This window comes from Somniosus microcephalus, chromosome 17 (genome assembly GCF_052327205.1).
Source record: "Somniosus microcephalus isolate GS21.2 chromosome 17, FLI_Smic_1.0, whole genome shotgun sequence".
Taxonomy (NCBI): Eukaryota; Metazoa; Chordata; class Chondrichthyes; order Squaliformes; family Somniosidae; genus Somniosus; species Somniosus microcephalus.
Genome location: NC_141003.1, coordinates 92,153,933 through 92,172,681, shown reverse-complemented (window position 1 = coordinate 92,172,681; position 18,749 = coordinate 92,153,933). Strand labels below are relative to the sequence as shown.

General features: G+C 47.9%; 1 protein-coding gene and 1 long non-coding RNA gene across 2 annotated transcripts in view; one reads left to right on the top strand and one right to left on the bottom strand.

Moving 5' to 3' along the window:
• Positions 1-18,749, bottom strand: part of LOC147105922 (semaphorin-3E-like) — a 415,428-nt gene that overhangs the window by 64,262 nt on the left and 332,417 nt on the right. Inside the window, exon 8 of the mRNA XM_086010850.1 lies at positions 10,071-10,185. Coding sequence (XP_085866976.1) covers positions 10,071-10,185 — 115 coding nt within the window. The remainder of the gene's footprint in view (positions 1-10,070; positions 10,186-18,749) is intronic.
• LOC147105923 (uncharacterized) overlaps positions 18,599-18,749 on the top strand; it is a 190,110-nt gene continuing 189,959 nt past the window's right edge. Inside the window, exon 1 of the long non-coding RNA XR_015081642.1 lies at positions 18,599-18,720. This is a non-coding gene — a long non-coding RNA (uncharacterized LOC147105923). The remainder of the gene's footprint in view (positions 18,721-18,749) is intronic.

Here is an 18,749-nt window from a genome sequence, read left to right as displayed (position 1 = left end):
AATTCCACAGGTTCACCACTCTCTGGGTGACGAAGTTCCTCCTCATCTCAGTCCTAAATGGCTTACCCCTTATCCTTAGACTGTGACCCCTGGTTCTGGACTCCCCGGCCATTGAGAACAGCCTTCCTGCATCTGGTCTGTCTGGTCCTGTTAGAATTTTATAAGTTTCGATGAGATCCCCTCTCATTCTTCTAAACTCCAGTGAATATAAGCCTAATAGACCATTTCTCCCTGATTCTTCGTTTCCTACCTTCAAAAGCCATCCAAAGTTCTTGCCTTTGGTTGTCCTTTCCCCCTCCTAAATATTTCCCTCCTTTTTTCATGTTTGGTATCCACCTTTGGCGCCTTGTTAATCACTCTGATGTTTGTGAGGCAAAGTATAAAAACAGATGTTGCTGTTTTAACAATGCATCATTGATTGGTAAGCTGTGATTTAGCACTGCGAATTATCACATGCTATCATGGGGAAGCAGTGAGCAGAGGGAACATTGTGCATTTCCTAGCAACTGGGCACTAGTAAATTGTTGGGAGGCTGGGAACAGATCACTGATCCAACATAATCTCTCATAGTATTTTGATGAGTTTGGGTTGAAGTTAAGTGTCTGTCCCATTTAAAGGTGATATGAACTTCCAATTCAGTTTATAGATCAGCGCTCTGCCTCTCCTCTTTGTTGGTTAATGTACTGTATGTGAAAAGTATTCAATCTTATTAAAGATTAAATTCCGTAGTTCTGTGGCCTTGGCTTTTTAAGGTGATCCATTTATTATTTTTTGTCAAGATTACAGACACTCTTGGCAAGCAGCCAGGAAAACCATTAAGTGAGTTGGCAGAAGCAATAAGATGCTTCAATCTTTCAATGGATTAAGGAGTTCATATAGGTAGCAATATGTAAGAGGATTATCTATAGGCTGAGGGATGGCCTGCAGGTACACTTTAAGATTTGGGAAAGGGTTCTGTCTAGACAGTCAATCTGTTTTTAAGTGGGTTGTCGTGAAATGTCTAACATACAAGCTGAGCACGGGGGAGTGCGGGAGGAGGGCGGGGGGGGGGAGTCGGGGGGGGGGGGGAGGGGAGGGGGGAGGGGAGTCGGGAGGGGAGGAGGGGGGAGGGGAGAGGGGAGGGGATTTTTCTCTGTGCTGGGTGTAGCAAAATCAAAAGAGCTATTTATGAAGAAGGAATCTCTTACCCACCTCCCCAAGAAGCCCAATTGTTAAAAACAGAAATATGTTTTTTCTGCATCTTATGATAGAGATATTAGTTATTGAGGTTATTAAGATTTTCAATGAATTTGCATCAACATCAAAGAATTCAAGCTATGGTTCTACCTGTATCCATTTTTATGGCTCCTTAGCTCCAGCCTGCTTTTGGCTAACACAACCAATATCTTCTCACCTCTCTGTGTTTCTGAGGGTGAGATTCCCTCTTCGAACGGTATTTTGCTGCCCCTCCCTGTCTCAGCTTCCTCACACGCTTCCCCCCAAACCTTGCTGAAAAAGCAGGCAATTTTTTTCTCGACCTTAGTCAATAGAACTCTGAAACGGGTCAGCAGAAGGTGCCTGAGAATAGCTTAGTGTGACGAACAACGGTTTCCCCACACACGGGGAATTGCCTGGGGAGCACTCAGCACCTCTGGAGAATGACAGGCATGGCCACATGTCCTAATACTCTCTGTCTCTACACTGCCTCGAACAAATACCGCAAATATCCAAATTACTCAGAATCACAGCATAAACTGATAAAATATGCTGATGTAGCGGTTCGTGTAAATCGCCACTAAATGAAAGAGTTCAACTTCGACGAACTATAAATAAGTTGTTTGTTTACCATAACAGGATAATTACAGCAGGTAAGGTAGCAGGTAAGATGGCTGACTGCAGGAGCACCATGTTGTAGGTCCTACAGCAGGTAAGGTAGCAGGTAAGATAGCTGACTGCAGAAGCACCATGTTGTAGGTCTTACGGCAGGTAAGATAGCAAGTAAGATGGCTGACTGCAGGAGCACCATGTTGTAGGTCTTGTCCCAGCGGGCACTCCACAAGGACTGAGTTCCCAGTCCCGTGGGGAGCGATGATGACCTCATCACGCTCCGCTCTATATTCCCGTGCTTTGGGCGTTACGTGACCGCGTCATGACGTCAGCACGTTCGCGTGCGCTTAGGCGGTCACGTGACCTGCGCCGTTACTATTGGTGCATCTCCCCGTTACGGAGGCTAGCCTTTAAGGCCGAGATTACTGGGCCGGACTGTGCCAGTACTTGCCGCGGGAGCGGAGAATCACTTCGCTCCCGCCTGCTGGCCGATGCGGCCGAAGTCGCGATAGGCCGGGCTATGCCAGCGGCCATCTTGAAAACCCGAATCGGGCCGGCGGCCAGTGCGCATGCGTCACGTGATGCGTGATGTCAGCGCGTTAGGTCGGCGGCCGATGCGCATACGTCACGTGATGCGTGACGTCAGCGCGTTAGGTCGCCTCTTAAAGGGGCAACGGCCCAACAGGTAAGTTAAAGAGGCAACAGCCCTAACTGGTAAGTTATACAAATAAGTAAATTAAATACATACAGTTAGGTAAGTTATACATACATAAGTAAGTTAAGTTAAAGGGAATTATGTATATATCTCAATGTAAAGGACAACCAGTAGGACCGCCACACAGGCCCCCCCAGAATTCACTTTAACGAAAGTCCAAGGATGAGATAGTCTGACGAGCTGATGGTCACAGCGGTCATGCTGTCTCGACTTGGTAGATGAGGTATAAAGATACTGCTCGTAAGCGGATCCTTAAGCGCGTCATGGCGAATAAAACGTATCCATCAGGCGAAGGACCATAGAAACGTGCGAAACAGCAGGCCTTGTCAGAGTGACGGGCTGATTGGGCGGACGCGGGCGATGTCTCCGTTGACTGATGAGCGAAACCTTCAGGAGGCTGGAACGCACGGAACAGTGCGTGCCATAATGCTACGACATGAACAGAACGGAGGGTGAAGAGTTGCTACGTTGATCTGTGATCGGTGAGGCTAGCAACTTTCACGTGGCTGATCGCAGCCGCGGAATGCCCGTTAGACCCGTCCTCGATGTATACAGCTTCAATAGACATTTGCGTTAAATACAGGGAAAACTGGAGAAAGGGCGGCAACGGTCCAGGTTGTTGTTGCTTTCAAGAGAGATTAACTCTGCCTGGAGGGCGGCAACACATGTAACAGTTGTAAATTTAAGAAAAAACAGCCAGAAGGGCGGCACACTTTTGTTCACACCGAATCGTGTAGTAAATAACACAACCAGCAAACTGAAAAGCTAGTGCGTCGTCGGCGGGAAAAGAGTCATCGGTGTTCACGAGGGAGGGGTTCTCGATGGGCGAGGTGTACGTCCTCGTATTTTGCGGGGGTGAGTCCTCGTGGTATCCCCGCTGGGTGCGCTCCAATCTTGTGGGCCCGAACATGCTGTACCCCGTGCTTGGAGGGATGTATACTTGTTGTTTCTATAGACGTAGAGACGGACGATCCGTGAGGCTGTAGAATAGTCGAATGCGGGGACCGTGTGCACTTGCGTGGTCTGTACCGCATCGATGTTCTCGGTGAACAGGGCCTCTACCTTCATAAAGCACGAGGGAGACCGTGGCTCCCTGGATTGCGGTAGCGACAGCAGAACGGCTGATGCTTCCATTGCGTGCTTCGTTTGTGAAAAACGTTCACAAACCCACCAATAGTAGCGCTGGTGGACGACGGTTGCCGTTGGATGTACTTTACTTCTATAAAAGTGTTCGTGAAAAACGGGCTCACCTCCAAGCTGCGCTTCCGTTGCGAAGACGTTCACAAAGACGGGGTCGCTTTTGGTGGAATCGATGTTAAGCGGTTGCTGTTCCCGTGTTGTTCGTCGGTTGTGCGTTGGTCGTCTTGAGTGAAGATGAGGTTCAGGCGTGCGTTGCTACCGTGAAAATCGTTCACGGATACGGGTTCACCCATTGTAGCGTTGGAATTGATGAGCTCCCGTACTCACGTCGTGGGGTCACCAATTGTAGCGTTAGAAGTAATGAGCTCCCGTACTCACGTCGTGGGGTCACCAATGTAGCGGTTCGTGTAAATCGCCACTAAATGAAAGAGTTCAACTTCGACGAACTATAAATAAGTTGTTTATTTACCAGAACAGGATAATTACAGCAGGTAAGGTAGCATCGGGCCGGCGGCCAGTGCGCATGCGTCACGTGATGCGTGACGTCAGCGCGTTAGGTCGGCGGCCGACGCGCATACGTCACGTGATGCGTGACGTCAGCGCGTTAGGTCGCCTCTTAAAGGGGCAACGGCCCAACAGGTAAGTTAAAGAGGCAACAGCCCTAACTGGTAAGTTATACAAATAAGTAAATAAATACATACAGTTAGGTAAGTTATACATACATAAGTAAGTTAAGTTAAAGGGAATTATGTATATATCTCAATGTAAAGGACAACCAGTAGGACCGCCACACAGATATATTTTGATGAATTTTGATGATTTTCTCTGATTTCTAAATGTTGATTTTTCTCCCCCATTTTGTAATTGTTGATTATCATATTTTGTAATCTGAAAAATGTAATAAAGTAATAAGAGAAGATATTCGGCTGGATTTTCATTCAGAAGTCGGGAAGGAGGCGGGACTACAACTTTCGGGTTGTAGTCCCGCCTCCATCGAGATGCGGCCAATCCACTCAATTTTCACTTGATTGACCTTGTTGAGCCCGTCCAGCGGGCTCAGCAGGCCAATTAAGGGCCACCCGGCAACAGGTGATGTCACAAACTGAAATTTCATCTGTCAAGACGTGTTGACAGATGAAATATCAGTGTTTCACAGCTGCTTGAAGCTGTCAAACACTAACAGTCTTACTTCTAACCTGAGTCCTTCTATGCAGACTCAGTTAGAAATCTCGCCGGCACTGAAAGCTGCAGGCTGTCACTTTTGACAGATCGCAGCCATTCTGCTTTCTGTGCCGGCTGAATGATGGACTCCCAAAACCTGGAGGAAGGAAGGCTGAAAAGGTAAGTACAGGTAATTTAAACTTCTTTACACACTTTAGACACACCAAACACACTTACCTTTGCACTCATGCACCCATCACTCACCTGAACACCGACATCTCGACCCCTCCAAGTCTTTCAACCCGACAGCCCGACTCCTCTGACCTGGCGTGGTTTGGAGCCGTTGGGAATCCCACACGACAACCTTCAAAATAGGGATTAGGCTAAAAACTACCTGTTAACTACCTGTTAACAGGCAGTTAATTGGCACTAATCCCTTCCCGCCTCGGGTAGGCGGGTCCCAGTGCGGGGTGGGTACCCGCCTCCTTTGAAACTTACATGGAGACGGGTTTTGGGCGGGATGGTGTCGGGACCCCCGAATTCGGGATTTTAGCCCCCCCGCACGCCTAAAAGCCCGCCTCACGGCACACTGAAAATCTACCCCATTATGTGTATTGCACAGTGTTTTGTAAATTTATTCAGAATACAGATTATAAAGGATGCGATATGAATGCAGTCACTATCAGGGTTGATAAGAGGCATGTACAATTATCTTACAGACTTCAGGGCATCAGTTTCTGAACCAATCTTTTGCCAAAAGTTTTTGAATGTTACATTTCTTTTTGCTATAGTTGTTTATATATTAATTGCATTTATTTCACCTTTCCTTTACACTGCCATGGTTTATCCGACATTCACTTGGCAGAAAAGCGTAGCTAGCCGATGGTTTTGGGCGTCTATTGATGCTGTCGAGTTGGTCAATAGAAGGTAAAAAAATGTGTCCTGTGAGATAACTGCGTGGGAACACATGGGTGCTGGTCTGTGTTGTGCCTCTTGCTGGAATGGTGCATTAGTGCAGCGGCACACTGTGACAATACAGGACTGTAGAGCTTTAGAACATTTCTGTTTTGACATTATTTGCCAGTAACATCACTGGGGATGTTATTTGTGAGGCTCCGTCCTGATTCAGTTCATAAGCATCTCTTTATTATCTGTTCTTATAGGAATGCAAAATAATTCTTAGTATTGTGACACTTTCCAAATGTGAATGGTTTATGGGAGAGATTTCTGTTGAATTTTTGAAGGAGAAAATGAACAGACTGTTTGAATTTGAAATACTGCGGGAGGGGTTCATTATATTACTGTAAACTCTCCTTCAATAGGTCCAGATTGGTTGGCCAGACAACATAGGCTTATGATACATTAATATATGTAAGGCTTCCACGGTGAGAGAAATTACTGCTGTTATCCCTAATTATTATCCCCATCAAAAATAAGCTGTCTTTTTTCCAATGCTAGCTGGGTGCTCATTATGTCAGAATAAGACTGATTAAAGCAGAGTATTACTCCCAATCCCTGTGCTACGTGAGTCATCTCCTGCCATTGTGTTTTGCAAAGGATCGGTCTGTCTCCAGAGGCTGGGAATAAATAGTACAACTACTGGCAATTGTTTCATTTCACAAATGCCATCATTTAGTGCCACACTGCAATGGTAAGACAAAATTCCACTGAGCCTAACATTGCCAAGATAATGTATTGTGAAGGAATCGCCGTGATTCAGAGAAATACACGATACCATGAACAGATTTCTAATATTATTAATGAAAGACAGACTGGGTTTAAAAGACACGAGTCTCCGCAGACAGGCTGTGAACAGAAATACAGGCTCTGAGAAAAGATCAGTTGATAACAAAGTTGTAAACAAGCTTTGAAATGGGAATTAGTTAAATATACTAAAACAATGAAAGATTGGAGCAAACCATTGGTGCTTCCGAAAGGTCGACGGTTTGCAACGAACACAATGAAAATGCCCAGTTTAAAGTGTGAAGAGCTAACACGTAAAACAGAAATACAAACATTAAAAGAGGCATGTGCCTTTGAAACATGACATCAAGTAAAGAATCATCTGCTGGTCAAATAGTTTTATGTTAAACTTGGAAAACAGGAACCATAAGATTAAATATGCAACCAATTGAGATAACTAGAAAACAAGTAAACACACAGTTAAAGTGGTTTTGATTTACATATTGTAAATATAATACCAACAAGGACACTTTGAAGATATAACTTCAATAGAGACACCAAGCAATTACATTGTGTTTGTATTGAACTTGGAGCAGTAAGGGAAGTCAAAATGTCTGCTAAAAACCAGTAAAGCCAATATTAAGAATTGAATGAAGAATCTTCGGTAAGAATGACATCAAACAGAAACCATAGTTGTCATTGTTTTTATGATGGTTTTTGGAACACCTAAAGGTAGAGAAATAATTATGCATGCAATAGTTGAATTGACAGTAAGATAGAAAGTATTCGAAAGAGGTATCAATAAAGACAATTAGCTGACATCAGCAGAGAATATCAAAGGAGAAACCACTGCCAAAAGGGTATAAAAATAAGACCTTTTAACAGAAAGTCAGAACTCGCTGAACGGGCAAAGCGTTTCTCAACTCTTCAGAGGAATCTCTGTAAGTCTTTAACTATGAGTCTTGGGCAGTCAAAGTGATTGATTTTGGTGGATGTTCTGGATTTAGAAATAAGTAAGAAATAAGAAATGTAACGAAGTAAAGATTTGAGAATAAGGATCTCTGAGAAATAAGAAATGTAAGCTAATTGTATGTTAATGTTGCGACTGATTCAACAGATGTTAACTGAATGTCGGCTCTTAAATAAAACTATATATTTTTAGAATTGTCTCAAAGAGTAATTCTGTATAGACTTGTGAACCCACATTTCTGTACACTCTTTTGTAAGGAGTTGCAGAATTCTGGGGGTATTCCAGACCCTTATAATATTCGAAAGATTACAGTCTAGTTCAACTTATTAAAAGTACTATCTTTAGTCATTCCTTTCCTTTAGGGAGAGATAGCCTGAACCTTTAGACCCATTTAAGTGTCTTATAGAATTCGGCTATCTCTAACTTAAGTTGAAGGTGAACGTCTGGGGAATACGCCTGATCTGGGATAGCCCAAAAGGACTAGGACTGTAATTATCCCTTCAGTATTTTTAAAACACAATTATAAGAATTCTGTTATAAGAACTCTATTATGTTGGATTAAGGAAACCATTTAAAGTATTAGTGAAAGTTAATCTGCTGATCTATTTTTGCTTTTGTATAATCTTCCTTCTTAATAAACCTCGGCAATAATTTTTAGCCTGAGCTATAATGTCTGGCACATAGTGTTTTCCATTGTTTCGAGTCAATGCCTTTAAAAGAGGACGAATAAAGGATAAAAATAAGATGAGGCTTAGATTAAGCGGTATGATTGTGGAGATCTGGCACATTGCTGCCAGTCTCCTGTAATCCAGGCTCAGCGAGCAGCGGTGTAAAGATGCTTTTACATTGGCTTCAGTGACGTGCTGCTGCCTCAGCTCCTCAAGCACAGGGTCTGAGCAGCTGCAAACAGCTTTAAAGTCAACTTTCCGGATTTGCTAAGATTAGTGGCTCATGTTTTAATGGGTCTTCCCAGTTGTTGGCCTCAGTGAATTGGCAAGTTTACTTTGAGATCACTGCTGGCTGTTTGAAACCTGTGTGGCAGGGAGTAGCATCATCAGCTTGCTATTAGTGTCTTGGCCAATTATCTCTCAACCAACCTCTCTAAAACAGATTATCCCGTCATTATCACATTGCTGTTTGTGGGAGCTTGCTGTGTGCAGATTGGCTGCCACATTTCCTACATTACAACAGTGACTACACTTCAAAAAGTACTTCATTGGCTGTAAAGCACTTTGGGATGTCCTGGGGTCATGAAAGGCGCTATAGAAATGCAAGTCTTACTTTTATTTTTAGTCTTACTAAACTCAATATAAAAGTAGCCTAAATGTGCCTTTTGTCACCACTCATTGGGTATTCCTAATGCCCAGTTGGGATCAACAACTTGTCATTAGTGGAAATAAGGGGTACAAACCCACATCAAATCATTCTTTGGCACAGGATCGTGTCATCCTCAATCTTAACTGCAATGAGTTTTCTCACAGCCACAATGGCGGCAGATCTTTGTTGGTCAGGAGATCCGTCACTCATTATTTGCGCTCAATACCGGCTCCACTTTTTGGGTTCAGGGGTATTACATATCTTGGGCAGGTGTCCGTGCCACTTATGGCGCAGGTGGGGTTCTTGCCTTGGCGGGGGGGGGTGGCTGGGCACGGTGGGGAGAAGGAATTTGCAGCAACACCATGATGCAACGTAAATAGGCCCAGCAGTCCTGTGGGAATAGTTTTCATGAAATAAAAAAGTGCCCCATATTTAAATAGACCTGTTGGGGAACCCACCTTATAACGTCAAATGGCCTTAGAATATATGCGCCTAACAGTGGATTTGGAATTGGGGATATAATAAGCCCATCCCCATTTGTGACTGGACATATTGGCTGCTTGTTTCTCACCTGAAAAATGGGCGTATAAAAGTTGGAAAATCGTGGGGGTGGGGGGTTGGGGGGCACCATAATCGCCCCATTGGTGCCCAAGGTCCACCTGATACAATTTTCAAGCAGGCATGTAAATGGGCGAGCAGTTGTAGGATCCCGATTGCAATTTTCTAGGTACTAAAGGAACCACCTTTAGGAGGCTGTGCGAGAAACAGGAGTGCCAGCGGCTGCCCCTCCTCCCAGGCCCGACCCATTGGCCACCTCCCCCTCACAACCGTTTGGTGCCCGCACTTCACCTCATTCAAATGAGGGCCAAACCGAAAATGGCTCAGGCCTCCCGACGCCCGTCTCGGGTGAAAGTCGAAGATTCCCCGCGGTATGTGTTTACCCACAAACGCACTGCCAATTCTGACGGGTGAAAATGAGGTCAGGACCTGACAACACTGGGCCCCGCCCACTCAGAGTATGAGGCTCCTACGCCGATTTGGATGTTGAAATTCGGGGTCATGGTTAAACTAAAGTCATGACCACGCTGTAACAGAATTTAACTGAAGCACGTTTAAGTGGGACTAATTGGAGAGCCCTTTCAAAGGGTCAACACAGGCACGATGGGCAGAAAGGCCTCCTTCTGTGCTGTAAGATTCTATAAGCAGGCCTTCATATTTTTTTTACTAATCTCACATGAATCTCATTTGCATTGCCAGCAATCGTGCTCCAATAGTTACCCATTTCATCAAAATGCGTGTCAATCCCGTTCGGTCCCAGCACCGAGCAGATCAGTCTGGTTTTGATGAAAGTGCTCCACTTATTCACCAGCACTCGTTGGCCTCCAATGTCATTCTGAGGAGAAACACATCAGTAAATTAACATATCAATACCCTCATCAAGGGATCATCAGCATCATTTATTTTTATCCTTCCACTTAAACTCATCATTGCATTATTGTTGTGAAGGAAAAGAGGATTAATTAATGCTGCAGTTGCACTGGGGGTGGGGGAGACCGGGGTGGGGGGGGGGATCGAGTTAAAATCAAATTAATTCAGCAGAACCATTTATCATTTCAATTGGTATTGATTTAAATACACTGGCTGTACACAGCCCTGCTCTGAATAAACTATTCAGACAGCGGTGATTGGTTGATCCTGAGGTACTCAATATAAACTCTCGGCTGTAAATATTTAGAGTGGAGACGGACTTTAAGTGAATCCCAGTTTTCTAGAGGGAATAAAGTTAATTAGTAAAGGGCAAGTTTTCTGATATCATAATTCTGATAGAAATCCTAGGTTGGTTTGCTCACTAACTCTTGCACGATGAAATGATTTTTCTCTTGATCATCCAGCTTTTGAAGAGGTGCTGATGGGCAGCTATGTCAGGAGTTTAAGACGGAAATGTGTCTCAACTCATTGCTGAAGGAACTGTGTCTCTCGGGGTTATGAGTCTAGGGTTTGGCAAATATGGAACTTGAATTTAACAGGAGAGTAGATGGCGAGCTTAATAAAACTTTTAGCAGTTACCATAGTTACAAATAAAACAAAAAAAAAAGTGTCAGAATGTCAGAGGAAGGAGAATATTATTATATATTTCTTATCTTTTGAAATGTGGTATTGCGTTAATTCCAAATTTCAGTGTGTCTTTCAAAGAGTCAGCCAAGCCCCAGATTATGAGAGAAAAGAAAGAAAGACTTGTATTTCTACAACATCTTTCACAACCTCAGGACATAGAAACATAGAAATATAGACCAGGAGCAGGCCATTCGGCCCTTCGAGCCTGCTCACCATTCAATATGATCATGGCTGATCCTCTATCTCAATACCATATTCCTGCTCTCTCCCCATACCGCTTGATACCTTTTGTGTCTAGAAATCTATCGATCTCCTTCTTACATATATTCAGTGACTTGGCCTTCACAGCCTTCTGTGGTAGAGAATTCCACAGGTTCACCACCCTGAGTGAAGAAATTTCTCCTCATCTCAGTCCTAAATGTCCTACCCCATATCCTGAGACTGTAACCCCTCGTTCTAGACCCCCCCCAGCCAGTGGAAACATCCTCCCTGCATCCAGTCTGTCTAACCCTGTCAGAATTTTATACGTTTCAATGAGATCCCCTCTCATTCTTCTAAACTCTAGTGAATACAGGCCTCGTCGACCCAATCTCTCCTCATATGATAGTCCTGCCATCCCAAGAATCCCAGTCTGGTGAACCTTCGCTGCACTCCCTCTATGGCAAGTATATCCTTTCTTAGGTAAGGAGACCAAAACTGCACACAGTACTCCAGGTGTGGTCTCACCAAGGCCCTGTATAACATCCCAAAGAGCTTTACAGCCAATGAAGTACTTTTTGAAGTGTAGTCACTAGTGTAATGTAGGAAACACGGCAGCCGCTTTGCGCACAGCAAGCTCCCACATACAGCAATGTGATAATGACCAGATAACCTAGTTTTAGTGATGTTGATTGTGAGATAATTATTGGCCAGGACACCCTCCCCTGCTCTTCTTCGAAATAGTGCCATAGGATCTTTTACAAATAGTGCCATGGGATCTTTTACATCAATCTGAGAGGGCAGATGGGGCCTTGGTTTAACGTCTCATCTGAAAGACGGCACCTCTGACAATGCAGCACTCCCCCTTCGACAGTGGAGCGCTCCCTCAGTACGGCCCCCCGACAGTGCAGCACTCTCTCAATACTGCACTGGGAGTGTCAGTCTAGATTTTTGTGCTCAAGTCTCTGGAGTGGGACTTGAACCCACAACCTTCTGACTCAGAGGCGAGGGTGCTGCCCATGAGCCACGGCTGACACTCTGTGAAGGTGTTGGGAGAGAGTTTTTGCTTCCTGTTTCACTAAAGGGACAGGATAACAATTCTGCCTGAAATAAGTTAGGTTACAATAATAGAAATAAACTGTAAGCTAGAAGGACATTTTGACTTTGCAGAAGGTATTGGGGCAGAGGACAAGTGCCACTTCTTTTGCCTCTGACCTGCTCTCTCTATTGAATGTGGACAACCCCTGCCTGAATGTGCTAACTACTGACCCTCCTCCCCGACAAACCCCACTGTCGGATTCTGGCCAAGGTAATGGCTTCCAGGCTGAAGAGAGAGAGTTCTGCAACTCTTGCCTTCCTCACGTGTATATCCATCTGCTACAATACTGAAAGACACTGAAAATAAGCTGGCCTGGTGTTTGATTGCAGTGAGGCCAGTTATTGAACTGTGTTTGCACATTTGCTGTTGCTGAGATGGTTACAGCATTAAGTCTCTCTCTTTGAACGTGCTATGGTGTTTAAACACAGGGAAGAAAAGCTATCATTTATATTGACCCACTGGAGTCAGAATTCTCTTAAATAATGGAATTGCATTTTTCTAAACTGGAATGTTGCTTCTGTTTCGTTATCGTGTGAATTGCTCTTTTTTTCTGTTAATCATCTGTTTTGTGCAGCCAACATCGTCAAGATTTGTTTATAATTCGAGTGTGTTTTTTCTATCTTCCATGTCAACCAGAAGCGGCCATGAAGCAAAGGGTGTAAGACAGAGAGCTGCAGGACCAGGACGCTTAATGCACTGCTCCCAGCTGACCTGCTCCCTCTGAACTGATCTGGAGCAGACAGCATTGTATTAAAATAGTGATTCGCTCCATTGAACAGTTCTGTGTATGTGGACATGGGATTCTAACTTCGCTTTGCTCTTGGTTTTACTTATTCTCCCTGTCCTCTCCTCTCCTGAAAGTTTGACTTCTCGAATGGGGTTGAGAGCCATGGGGAATGGTCAGTCACCCAACAATACCTTGTGCAAGTGGCCATTTATTCAGGACACCATGGCCTAGAAATTCAGTATAGCCACGTTTGGGGCGCTACAGTCGGGCGGCCGCTAAAGTTTGCGCCCGGCGCAAGTTCGCGCCACCTTCGCCGAAATTCAGTGGCATCGCCCCAAGAGGTTGCTGCTGCGCTAAAACAGGCGATGCACGACTATCATTAGGCGCTAAGCCGGCGGCCCGGGGCGATACCCCCAAGGGCGGGTGCAGCGCAGGTGCGGCGAGTTGCTGATTGACGCCAGACCCTCTGGCGCCGGTCAGCTCTTAAAGGGGGAGGGTGGATTTGTTTGCCTGCCACGCCCTGCACACTGCAGCCCAGAAGCTAGGCCTGACCACTTCTGCTTCATCTATGCAACGCCCAGGGCTATGGAGAAGGCCAGGGAGAGAGTGCAGCGCTTCAGCGACGGAGACCTGAGGGTGCTGGTTGGCAGAGTGGAGCGCAGCCGCCATGTTCTGTTCCCTGAAGGTGGCAGGAGGCCGCTGCCCAGCGCCTATCGTCAAGCCTGGAGGGCGGTGTCAAACAGGGTGACCTCCAACAGCGTGGTTGCCAGGACTCCTGTGCAATGCCAGAAAAAGTTCAACGACCTCACTCGGGTTGTCAGGGTGAGTACCCTTTCCAGTGTCCTCCTCATCCCTGCATGTGCACCTCAGTTTATGGGCAAAGGGACCTGAAAGCCCTAATGGCCAGCCCTCATCCAGCAGCTATGGGACTGTCATGAAAGTCACTTGCACATTCAGCACTTTACACACTGTACAAGCTATTCGACCATGGGAGGCAGTGCAGCCAAGATCAGGGCTTCACACTGTCAGGGCTAGTCCACCATGGGAGGCAGTGCAGACAAGATCAGGGCTTCACACTGTCAGGGCTAGTCCACCATGGGAGGCAGTGCAGCCAAGATCAGGGCTTCACACTGTCAGGGCTAGTCCACCATGGGAGGCAGTGCAGACAAGATCAGGGCTTCACACTGTCAGGGCTAGTTCACCATGGGAGGCAGTGCAGCCAAGATCAGGGCTTCACACTGTCAGGGCTAGTCCACCACGGGAGGCAGTGCAGACAAGGTCAGGGCTTCACACTGTCAGGGCAAGTCCACCATGGGAGGCAGTGCAGACAAGATCAGGGCTTCACACTGTCAGGGCTAGTCCACCATGAGAGGCAGTGCAGCCAAGATCAGGGCTTCACACTGTCAGGGCTAGTCCACCATGGGAGGCAGTGCAGCCAAGATCAGGGCTTCACACTGTACTTAGAGGCCGTCCTTTCTCTTGCAGGCCAAGGTGGCGCACAACCGGAGGAAGCAGCATGAGACTGGGGGAGGCCGTCCTGACCTCAAAGAGCTCTCCGACCTCGACCAGCGTGTGGAGCGCATTATGGCAGGCCGGCTGATTGGCCCCATCGCCAGTGGAGATGCCGACCCTGTTCTGGGCCCCAATGGTAAGGGCATCATCTTTTTGACCTCTCTCTTTCCACTTGCGCCTCCGAACAGCATCCTTTGCCACTGTTGGACCAATGCAGTGCATGGCAGCACTCATGCCTCCCTCGCTGCTGCCCTGTCCTCACTCTAAAGCAACTCTTGTGCCTCCCTGCTTTCAGATGGTGAATCGCCAGGTGAGGAGGCGGGCCCTCAAGCTGCCACCGTCAGTGGCTCAGAATTCGAGGAAGAGGAAGAGGAAGCCGGCCCATCAGTGCCGCCCTCAGCCGCGCCAGCCCATGGCGATGAAGGGGGCACGTCTTCCCTGGAGGGGAGCCGGGGGGAAGGGTCGGAGGAGAGTGAAGCTCTGGGGCCCAGCGGACTGCAGCAACGCGGGAGGGGTGGGGAAGCTCGGCGGACTTCTCACCAGAGGGTGAGTGCGGCCTCCAGTCCTGCGACGGTCAGCGCAGAAGAGGTGCGGCTCCTGGAGGAAATGGCCGTCCAGGCTGAGCGCAGGCACACTGAGCTCATGGCTGCAGTGGCAAGGATGCCTGACTCCATAGAGTCTCTGTCAAGGAGTGTGCAGGAATTCGGAGCAGCACAGGCCAGGAGTCTGCAGGACTTCGCGGCAGCACAGGCGGCTTCTAGCCAAGTGCTCAGTCGTGCCGTCCATTCACTGGCTGGTGTCATGCGGACACAGACCAGGGCCACACGGGCACTAACTGCTGCCACCCTCGCTGGATCGGCCAGGCATCGCCAGGGCACTCACTGCGCAGCAGCAGCCCAGTATTCTGTTCTACAGCAGTTTGCTGCGCATGCTGCAGTGCTGGCCCGTGCGAGTGCCAATGTCTCAGGCGACCAGGGAGTACCTGTGATCTGTCAGGTTGGCACCATTCCTGCAGCCGACACTGCCACTCCTCCATTGCAGCTGCCACCAGCCGCTGGACAGACTGCTGCCGCCCAAGCAGAGTTGGAGCAGTCAGCAGCCGGCCCCTCCAGGGCCAGAGCTGGTCCAGGCTGACCCGCAAGGGCATCTGCCGTCTCGCCATCTGACCCTCAGCAGCCTTCCCCCAGCCTTGCTGCAGCCACTGGGGTCCCATTGAGGAGCTGCTGCAGGGCGGGCAGGGGCCAGTCACGGATGCGAAAGGCATCACCCTCGCAGGCCAAAAAGTAGAAGGTCTGGCCAAATGCTTTGTGTTTGTTGAAAGGCCGAGACTGGTGTATTTCTTTTTTGGAAAGGCCGAGACTGGTGTATTTCTTTTTTGGAAAGGCCGAGACTGGTATATTTCTTTGTTTTGAAAGGCCGAGACTGGTGTATTTCTTTTTTGGAAAGGCCGAGACTGTTCGTTTTGTGTTTTTGGAGGGGGCTTCTCTCCATTCGTTTGTAATGTGGGAAGGGCAGAGGTTTCCAAGTAATAAATGTTTTTACATCGCACTGCCCATGCTTTATTTTGCAAGTCCTGGTTGCCCTGCTCGGCTGAGGGCTTGTGGAGCGGCTACATTCATCTGGTGACATTGGCACAAGCCATTCCCTGAGAGGGGGCCTAGAACCGACGTTCAATAAGCCGGCGACGGGCGGACCTTGCACTTTCTGCCTCCCTCCTGTGCTGGTCCTCCTCCTCCTCCTCCTCCTCCTCCTCCTCAGGTGGTCGTCCAATCTCTGGTGGCAGTGGCTGAGTCCTGCGGATAGCCAGGTTGTGTAGCATGCAGCACACGACCACGAAATGGGAGACTCGCTCCGGCGAATATTGTAGGGCTCCTACGGAACGATCCAGACAGCGGAACCGTTGCTTCAGGACGCCGATTGTTTGCTCAATGATGTTCCTGGTTGCTTGATGGCTGTCATTGTATCCCTCTTCAGCAGGGGTGCTGGGCGCACGGAGCGGGGTCATCAGCCAGGTGCACAAAGGATAACCTTTGTCCCCGAGAAGCCATCCTCGTGGGTGAGGCTGGGCCTGGAACATGTCTGCCACAGAAGTCTGGCGCAGGATGAAGGCATCGTGGCTGCTGCCTGGAAAGCGGGCATTGACAGCTAGGATGAGCTGCCTGTGGTCACACACCAGCTGAACATTGAGCGAATGGTAGCCCTTCCGGTTGCGGTAATCCTCGGCATTCTCCAGAGGTGCCCGCAAAGCCACATGCGTGCAGTCAATGGCGCCCTGCACCATGGGGAAGCCCGCTAATGCTGCAAAGCCCACTGCACGCTGTTGCTGCTTGACAAGGGCCATGGAGAAGGAGATGAACTGACGTCTCCTTCTGAAAAGGGCATTGGTCACCTGGCGGATGCAGCAATGCACGGCGAACTGGGAGATGTTGGAAATGTCCCCAGTAGTGGATTGGAAGGAGCCGGTGGCATAGAAGTTGAGAGCCACCATCACCTTCACTGCCACCGACAGAGACGTCCTGCTCCTCAGATGTGGCTGCAGATCACCGCCAAGCAGGTGGCAGATCTCAGTGACCACCTCCCTTCGGAATCGCAGCCTCCGAACACACTGCTCGTCAGACATGTTCAGATATGAGAACTGCTGGCGGTATACCCTGGGTGGGTAAGGCCTCCTTTGCCGACGCCTGTTGCCCCCTCTCCGTCTGGCCACGACTGCCACTCTCTCACGGCGTCTGTGAGCCCTTTGTATGCAATGGAGAAGGCCAACGTTTGCACCCATTGCAGCCCCCATTATATGTTTGCAACCAATGAAATGACACTGAAGGTAAAGAGAAGTGCAAAGCTGTGGCCTGAAGCCACAAGTACCTGTGCGAGTGTTGAGCCAAAGCAGAAAGCTCTGTACCTTGGTCTCTCTGCAAAGATCCGTCTCTCAAAAAGGAGTGTTGCAAAATGGCTGCCTTTTCTACTGCAGGAGGCGTGCCCTTTAATTTGCGCCCCCGCGCCCCGCATCGACTGAGAACCGTTCCCCTCTAACAGTCGCTAGGGGCGCCAGGCGCACAATAGGGCAGCGCCACTGAATTTCCGGTTTGGGGCGGACAAAGGGCGTTGCACGAGGAAATGACGTCAGGATCTGTGTGCGCAGCTGAGCGCGCGCAAAGGCTTTGCGCCGCCACTAAATCGTTAGTGAAGTTGGGGAGAGGCGCAGATCGCGCTGCGCCCGGCCGCTAGCCGCCTAGCGCCCAACATCTCCTCCTCCTAAGGCGCTAGCGGCTGGCGCAAACAACTGAATTTCTAGGCCCATGAGTTAGCAGGAAACATCTGCAGGACCCGATTCTGGACTCACCTTTTGTCTACATGTTCACACTTGGATAGCAATCAGGAGCTGGAATGCTGGCAGATTTTCTCATCCCCAACTCGGAGTCACTTTTAGTGTCTCTCCACCTCCTCTGCTGTAATCAGCTACCTCAACAAAAATCAGGAATTGAACTATGAGCATTGCGGCTCTATAAGGGATAGATACTTTGCGGTAGATTTTCTGATCTGGTATGGGTGAGGTGGCCGATGAGTGGATTTGACCATTTAGCGCACATCACAGCATTGGCAGGAGGCCCGATCAATATTTTTGTGGACAAACTTTGTTGAAATAGAACCCGTGAGCTGCCAGTGCTCATTGTGCTGCTTACAGGCAGCTCCCTGTTTGAGAGGTCGGGAAATCCGTCAGGAAATGGAGTGGAGTGTGCCTGCAGGAGCACCTTAAAGGGGAGGGCTGTAAAGATTGGGCAGTGTAACACTGTCATGGTAAACTTGACTGGATCTCCATTTGACTGAATCTAAAAGTTGACCGAATTTTACCATCATGCTTTGCGAGGACGAAGACTGGTTGCTGTGAGAACTTTGCAAAATAAACTGTTTGACTTGTAAGCTGTAAAAGCTGCCAATTGTCTCTCAACAGATATGGAAAACAAGCTTATTGAAGTTCTGTGGGAGCAGACTATTGACTGTGAAATCAGGGCAATAACAGAAACATCTTCAGACTATGGAATGTACTCAGCCTTGAAGGCCCACAGGTGCCTAACGGACTAGTGATGAGAGGGTCTGGGAAATAACTGGGACACGGACTCAGTGGGAGAGTTGCCAAATTCTGGGGTATAGAAGGTATTGTTTCAAAACATTCGGGGCTGCAGTGGGGACTATAGCCGATGGTGACCTGGTCAGTTGCCAGTTAAAGTTAGCCTACATCTAATCATCGTTGAATCGACCTCTCACCTGGTGAATAGTATGTATGTGGTTTTACTTATAATCACCTGAG